At 35.5% G+C, this 8,277-nt stretch overlaps 2 protein-coding genes across 2 annotated transcripts; both read left to right on the forward strand.

Annotated features, from left to right (window-relative positions):
* The first annotated feature begins 328 nt into the window (after nucleotides 1–328).
* LOC106916919 (complement C1q-like protein 2) lies at nucleotides 329–2,334 on the forward strand. The gene is made up of 3 exons (XM_014985530.2): nucleotides 329–1,522; nucleotides 1,626–1,754; nucleotides 2,025–2,334. The coding sequence occupies exons 1-3, from the start codon at nucleotides 1,321–1,323 to the stop codon at nucleotides 2,300–2,302; spliced, it is 609 nt and encodes a 202-aa protein (XP_014841016.2). The 5' UTR covers nucleotides 329–1,320; the 3' UTR covers nucleotides 2,303–2,334.
* Nucleotides 2,335–4,135: 1,801 nt separating this feature from the next.
* On the forward strand, nucleotides 4,136–6,550 carry LOC106916914 (complement C1q-like protein 3). Its single transcript, XM_014985525.2, has 3 exons — nucleotides 4,136–4,256; nucleotides 4,344–4,472; nucleotides 4,632–6,550. Exons 1-3 carry the CDS (start codon nucleotides 4,163–4,165, stop codon nucleotides 4,910–4,912), a joined length of 504 nt encoding a protein of 167 aa, XP_014841011.2. The 5' UTR covers nucleotides 4,136–4,162; the 3' UTR covers nucleotides 4,913–6,550.
* Nucleotides 6,551–8,277: the final 1,727 nt, after the last annotated feature.

An 8,277-nucleotide genomic window follows, 5' to 3' on the forward strand; every position in this document is an offset into this window, starting at 1 on the left:
TTTAATGTTACACAATTCAATTTTAACAAGTTGCTCAAAGTCTAAACTGGTATTGTTGTGCATTTAAGGTGTAAAATTTACCTTCGACCAAACGCCCCCCAAAGGAATCTCAGCGCCCCCCTTTTGTAAAAATTTCCGCCAGTGCCCCCTGCCGTCCTCTGAACGCCCCCCGGGGGGCGTTACCGCCAACGTTGAGAACCACTACTCTAGATATTTCCTCTTAAGGTCCAAAGATGACAGTTCAATGCTTTGTAAACATTCCCATTGATAATAAAACTTTAAACACTTTCTACATATCAACTTCCTACTTAAGCTCTAACCTCTTTCATATTGTAACAGCTTGAATTTATGTAACCAGGTGAAAAATGGGTACATGTCAAATGTATTTTGTAAACCATGTTTTGCTTTTATTTCACCGACTGGTTGTAATTCTTGTTTTTGTCAGCATGTGGTGCTGTTGTTACAGAGAGGTCTAAAATTACCGGAAGTAGAAAAAACCTCGTTTATGTACTGTGGCACTAACTGATAAAACGGAAGAGAAGGACATTTTTTGATCCGAGACCTGGTGGAGAAGACGACTATGGCCACATGAGAGAAAAATCCAAGTGTTCGGTAATTAATGTTGGAACTGAATTATCTTCAGTGGACAAAGTTACAGAGATGAAGCTAATGTCATGTTTTTCTGTTTGTCCTCTTCTAGAGGTGCCACTGCTGTTTGTTTGTTATGCCATTATATGCTGTTCGATTTCAGCTTTTATGTGAAGCTGTGCTAACCGCGTTGTTAGCCTGCCATTTCGCTGAAGCTAAGGCTTTCTACCGTTCGAAATATGGGCCACTTATTTCTCCATATATTGAATCTCATTCTTTTTTTTATTTTGTTTTAACTCAGAGGGAAGTGTCTTTTTGAGAATAAAGGACCCCTTCTATGTGAAGCTCCGTGTGCTTTATTAATCCCGGCTTCACATTTATTTCCAGGTTTTAGTGAGAACAGTGATCTCAGGGTCTTCCAAAACAACAAAATTGTTTCATTAATAATAATCCATATCAGTTTAAGTATGGATATCAATTCTTAGTCCTTCAAGGTTAAGTCAAGCAACTGGAGACACAGCATTCGCTTCAGGACACTGACAAAGCAGATCTTCTGATAAATGCTTTATCTAACCAGGATATAATGATTGGTGAGTAGACCCTATAATCACTCTGTCAACAATTATTGTTAAATATTAACCAGATAAAAATAAAAATAAAATACATATATAAAACCATATAAAAGGACCAGAAATCATTTCATTTAGTCTGAGCTTTGGGGACAGCATCAACATGAATTTCACTACTTGGATGTTGGTGTTGTTCTGTGGTCTAACTTTGGCCCAGGATGATGTTAATGAAACAGAAACACTGTCAAGTTTTCCTGAAATGTCAATCTTGCTCCAAGAGCTCGGTGCTGTGAAAATAAAACTACAAGCTGTGGAAACAAAGCTGAAAGAAACCGAAAACCAGGTTTTGGTGCTTCAGGAGACAAGTAAAGTCATATTTATTTACATTTTTTTTACTGGTTTCTCAGTTTCATTGAGGATTTGAAACAGCTAGAACCATTCTCCATTTATATTTTTGTTTTTATCTAGAAGCATACAAGGTAGTTTTCAGTGCTGGAATAGGTGGTGATGTCGCTATTGGACCCTTCAGCACATCAAAGACCTTGGTCTACACAAGAGTCATAACGAATCTGGGCAATGCCTACAATCAACACACTGGTAAGTTGAGTTGTTGTAATTTTCCATTCCAAATATTCTGGAAAGACTCATTTAATTGTCCAAAATTGTCACTTTCCAATTTAAACCTAAAATAATATCTAGGAATGAAAGCCATTATGTAATATAAAAATTGAAACATGTATTAAAATCCCCTTAACTGTCGCCCCCAAAACACCTACATGGAAGTTAAAGGGCTCAGTTAAGGGCATAAACATTAAGTTAGAGTTTTTCACAAGGCAACAGAATTTATTTGACTCAATGTTTCCACAGGTATCTTTGTTGCACCTGTCAGAGGCATGTACTACTTCTCCTTCTATCATGCTGGTGGAGGACATCCTGTGTTTCTACGCCTCATGAAGAACAATCAGATTGTTTTGCAGAGCTCTGACCACAAGACACTGAATGACCGAGCTGATAACGGAGGCAATGCAGCCTTTATGGAGCTGCAGCAGGGAGACCAGGTCTACGTCCAGATGCAGCCAGACACACATATTTGGGGAAACAGCTACATAACTACTTTTAGTGGTTTTCTTCTGCATCAAGTCTGAAAAAACATTATTGAGATCATTTGAATGGCTTAAAACAACTGACCAGACACTGACCATGGTTAGTGTTTTTTTTACATATAGATCTCTGAGTGGACATTATGATTTCTATGATGTGTTTCAATCTGTGTCTAATTGATCTGAACAGAATCTACAGTCATATTTACAATTAAGGTTGTGTTTCCTAATTATTTTCTGTCGTGCCCCTACGCCCCTAGGGATCATAATTCGTTTCATGCTCCCACCCCCAGTGCCTTTCCCTCCCCAGAATTGAAATACTATGGCAAATGTGATAATATTTAATAATTTATCCATACAAATCACTTTCTCCAACATTGTATGACCGTATTAACAAACAGCTGGTTTATTGTTATAAGTCTCAAAATATTCAAGTTCAGTTTATTAAGTCAATCAGTAAACTTTAATCTACTCAGTTTGAAAGAGAAAAAGTGCAAATGATTCACTTTGATGTGCATTTTTAGACTCAATACAATAAAACTTTTTACAACTGTACATTCTGGTGACTAGTCAGCTTCTTCAGTTTAGTTTTTCACAAGGTATATAGTTTTTAACATTTATTGTGAAAAATCTGCAGCAATATTATTTATATTTCAGCTTGTCAGATAAGATGAAAAGTGCATAAGATTTTGCATTAACAGTAAAAACAGAGGCTTCGTCTATTTCCTGGCCTTTTTCTGAGAGCTACAGTTAGTTGCTTATGAATGAGCATAAGGGCCAGGCTAAGAGATTTTGATTTGTGTTTTAAATACGAGTAAAGTTGGACGAGTCATAATTTTATGATAACTTTTCACCATACTGCGCTAAAATGGGGAATTTTTGATGGTCTTCTGAGGTTGTAGTTGGTTTTACAAATAAGGAAATACTTAATTTTTTAACACACTGGAATGAAATTATCAGCTCCAGGATTTTGAAACGATTGTTTAAACAACTTTCTATTTCAAAGAAATAGAAAGACCCAGACTGGCTGAGTGGGTCACGTCACGTCGAAGGTTTTTGATTTAACGACTTTCTTCCGGCAATATCGCGTCTTTATTCTGCTAATAGGTTCTCATAGTATTATGACTGTATTCTTGTATTTGAAAATAAAAATCTCTTAAGAGACAGAAACAACCACATGTCTCTCTTCCTGGCTCTTAGATGTTTCAGGCAAGACACAAAAATGAGCCACAAACCAGAATGTAAAATCACTCACAAGACATTTATTAAATCAATACATTTGGCCAAATGGAGAATTAAGAATGAGAGTGAGGACTTCATGGTTTTATCTCTCATCCTCGCACCGAGACATCGCGAACCCCTCCAACTATTCCTATACACACAAACTATACATGTCAAATCCTCTCCTGCATAAAACACTCCACTCTTAGCTGCTAAACATTTAAGGAGTTGTGCTTTCTTAGATGTTTCACCTTCAACTTCTGCTGCTTGGACACTCTGACCTGCTGCTGATCCTGATCTGCCACAATTATCGCTCCATATCTAACTGTGGTATGCAAACAGGGTTATTCATCTCATCCTTAGCTGGAACATTTCAAACTATAATGAGAATATAAGTTTGTAAAGGGTTTAACACAGTCTAGGAATATAAAGCATTTTATTTGATATCCAAAATATGCAAAACTCACTCAAAGCATGAGCATGCTTGATAACATTTTTTTAATTTATCCACAATATCAAATATACGTTTTACAGAATCAAACACTATATCATTGTATCTGCACCGCTACAGTAAATGGTTTACACCTTTATGTAGTAGTTGTTAAAAATTAACAGTCTTCAAACAGCATGAATGGAGTGAGGAACAAGTCACTGGTAGATTTGGAGACGCAGTAACTCATCAAGATGGCTGATCTTCAAAACCTCAGAGAAGAGCTTAAAGCTATGAAAGAGAAACTGAATGAGATGGAAAACCAGATTCTTGACCTCAAGAAAAAAGGTAATTGCTTGATAAGGAAACTACTTAAAACATAGAATTGAAAGTTTTTTTTTTTTATTCTACTTTTAAAAATATTTATCTACCAAGACTCAACCAAAGTGGTGTTCAGTGCCATAGCCACTGGAAATGGACACACTGGACCCTTCAACACAGACAAAACCATAATCTACAATACTGTGCTAACGAATGTGGGCAAAGCCTACAATCACTTTACAGGTAGGTAGAGCTGTGCTTGCATTCTTTGTCTCTCTCTTTCTTTTCTTCTCTCAGTCTCTCATATATACCTAATAATATTTATATATTTCCTCATCCTCCCGACCCCACTAGGGATAAGGGTCTAACATAATGGACGGATATTTATTTATTTTTGTGCAGGGATCTTCACAGCACCAGTTGCAGGTGTTTATTACTTCAGCTTTTTCTACCACGCCGGAGGAAAATGTCAAGCACGACTGTATCTCTACAACAACAACAAGTTAGTTGTCATGACGAGTGACCACAAATCAACACAAAACGTAGCTGATAATGGAGGGAACGCCGTGTTCCTGCATCTGCTGCCAGGGGAACAGGTGTATGTCAAACTGGCACCATATTCACATGTTTGGGTGGGGAAGACCCACACCACTTTCAGCGGCCACTTAGTGTATGAAATGTAAACAGAGAAATGTCAGATTTTGGCCACAATATATGGAATAATTTCATTAATATTGATTTATTAACATTAGTGAAATGTAGCAAAGGCTATATTTCATTATATGTAGCATTTGCTAATATTTAACAAAAAGTTGAGAACAAATTTGTAGTAACCACAAAAATTATGAAGGAAAAGCTTATTGAAATTCAAATGTAATTTGACAAATTGTAATCACACGTTTTCCTAAAGGTAATTTTAATGACTGATTAGACAATTTTAGTGCATGTCTTAATAACTAGAATCTAACCAGATGTTCCTTTTGAAAGTAGCCTTTAGGCAGATATCAAACATTATTTTAATTAAGAGCATCTTACTGTATTAAAATGTTTTTTTTTATTGATGTAATATTTTAATCTTAATTGTTGTGTTTTCGTCAGCTGTAAGCAGGAAATGTTCATAACTAATGGAAATCAAGGCTTGAATTGAGTAACAAATGCAAATAAACTTTTCAGTTACCAAACGTATTGAATATGACTGGGTATCTTCTCAACAAATTGATTCGCTTTGCTGCACACATGTAACAACCATCTTTTCTTTTTGACATGTACAACAGAAACATAAGAGGTGTGAGAACAGAACCACAGAGAAATGCAGAATTTAGAGGTCAAGTGATTTTAGTTCACATTTTATTCTCATTTATGTTGTACCTATTTCAAGCACCAATACTCCTCAAAAAAGGATTTAAAAATAATTTAAGCAAATAAAAGTTAATATCATAGTTGCAGTAGAACCAGTGCACTCTTGGTACATGGAATCGATCTTTAATACAAGCTAATGTACTAATAAGATATTGAAAGTCATCTTTTAGAATTTCTGATTTATGTTTGGTCAGATCAGCTCCAATCTGTATGATTAGATTCTCAATGTTCGGCTGATCAGCTGTTAATGGGAGTATTTTCTCTGTTATATCAACCAGTGTGTCATTCAGAAATCAGACAACATTTGCGCTGCAAAAACTGTTTATTGCTTTTACTGCTATAAATAGTATTTTACTGTTCTTAAAATAAGAACTTTTGGCATAGATTTTGGTTACCATCCCACATGCATCTCACTCTCATTCATAAGCATATTAATAAGCATAATGCCATCCGATGTTGTTTGGTGATTTTTATGTTGTTCTTTGATTTCGTTACTTTGGCACTGAGTGGCCTGGCATATCCACTTCAACATTTTGAGTTGTTGTGCATCAAGTCGTGTGGATGCACAATTTATAGAATTGTTTACAAATATTTGGGACCTTAAAATTACTCATTTAGGTTGAGAAGCATCCTCTGCTTTTTCTTAGACTAGAGTCTTTCTTCCTGCATGTCTGCCTTTGCCCAAGATTCTGTCAGTCCACAAGGTTCATGCATTTCCCTCCTACATCAAAAAATAAAAGTTCAACAGTTACAGTTGCTCAAGAATCCTCAAGTCAAGTTTATTTGTATGGAATATTTTCAGCAACAAGACAATACAAAGAGCATTATTTTGTAAAAACATCGCAATTATGAAAAATGCAATAAATACTGCATTTTGTCAAATAGATGTCAAATAAATGTGTTTAAATGTTTTCAGTAACTGTAAGAAGAAAATCACAACAGAAATAAAGACTTTCAGACCATCTGTGTGTAACTAGTCTATATTATGTATTTCATTAAGTGTTTAAATTCTGAAATAAACAGACATTTCAATAAAATTTAAAATTTATTGAATAAATCTTTAAATGAAAGACTACAACTTACTTACTTTTCAGGTGATTTTTATTCAGGGAAGAGTTTAACCAAACCAACCTGAACCTACTAGAGACTAAGTGAACCTTAGACCCATACCAGGTTATGCCCACCTTGGCAGCAATAGTTGCTAACAAATGCAACCTTTAACTGGCAATGACATTTACATTACTGTTGAAGATTTTTAGCCAGTTATTCTTTACAAAATAGGTAGAAATCCAACACATTGGAGTTTTTTAAGCATGAATGGCCTGTTTAAGGTCACAAACCATCACACTGGTTTTAAATTTAAATACTAGGCTTCCCTAAAAGTTAGGATTTTTTTTGTTAGTTTGTTTGTTTTCTTTGCTTGTTTTAGATTTTTATGTATCTGTGTTTGTGTATTTGTTGCAGTCAGTTTTTGATCTGAAATGACATTGACCTCAAATCTGCTGCTCCAACAGAGTCAGTTAGAATCACTTTCAACAAAAACACAATGATTCTTCCTTATGACACTTCCACTGAACCAATCAGCTGAATGACCAGATTAAATGGCCAAAATAAACAGTTAAAAATTAACAGCTGGTCAACCAAGCTCAGCTTATAGCTGAAGGTATCAAAGTGTTTCTATTTTCTATTGTGCTGCTTTGATCTTGGCTCTCCCATATCTTTGTTCATCTGTAGATAAGTCGTTTCCTGAGAATCCATGCTGTAGTCAACACCACTAAGATACATATTCTTCTACTTGTCATCTTTCCTTGTTTCTCTTCTATTGAGGTCAGTTGGGATTTGTTATAAACAGTAGTCCTGATAAGACAAACAGAACCAGGTTATAGATAATGTAATCGCTTGTGGCGCATTGTAGCTGATAAACTCAATAATTCAGAGAGATGATGTTGTGCATCCATCTCTATTTTCGCTTTTGACTGCAGAACAACAAATGTACAACTGCAACGTCACATATATCAGCACACATGTCTGCGTGTGCTAGATGTTACATCCCCCTTCTCTTCAAACAAAATACTTTGGAAGTGCAATAATAAGTGACACAAACAGAGAATCCAATCAGAATCAATCTCAGACTTAAATCAAATAAAGTTATGTCAGTATTATCACAACATTTTAACTGCTGCAATGAAAACTATTGTTGTCTGCAACTGGTACAAAAAACAATTGACTCTGTTATCATCATCTCACTGAAAAAGGTACAGGATGTCACAAGGGAACTTTGAACTACATCTAAAGCTGTGCTGGGCTGACTTTATTAAGCCAACATTTAAAATGGTCTCAGATCGACAAGCAGAAAACCTCTGCTGACCAAAAGGTTTACAAAGGTCTGTCCAAAATTTCTAAACCAATATCTACATGATCCGTAGGGCCTTTGAGAAAATAACTTCTGTGGAATTACAAGAGTACAGAAGACTATTAAATATTTGCTTTCAGCGTTATAATTTAGTTTTCTTTAAACAAAGTGTTTTGTATGTAGTTTTTATTCTCCGCCACTAGGTGGCTGTTGGACCCCATTGATACATAGTTCTCAACATTGTGTAGTTCAGACATTGTTTACTAGGCCGTCTCAGCTGTGTGTGTTCATTGGAAGTGAGTAATATTGTCGGTACTTGACCTTTGTTTTTTTAAA

The sequence above is a fragment of the Poecilia mexicana genome, unplaced genomic scaffold (genome assembly GCF_051168715.1).
Source record: "Poecilia mexicana isolate PSO_F unplaced genomic scaffold, ASM5116871v1 scaffold_18, whole genome shotgun sequence".
Lineage (NCBI taxonomy): Eukaryota > Metazoa > Chordata > Actinopteri > Cyprinodontiformes > Poeciliidae > Poecilia > Poecilia mexicana.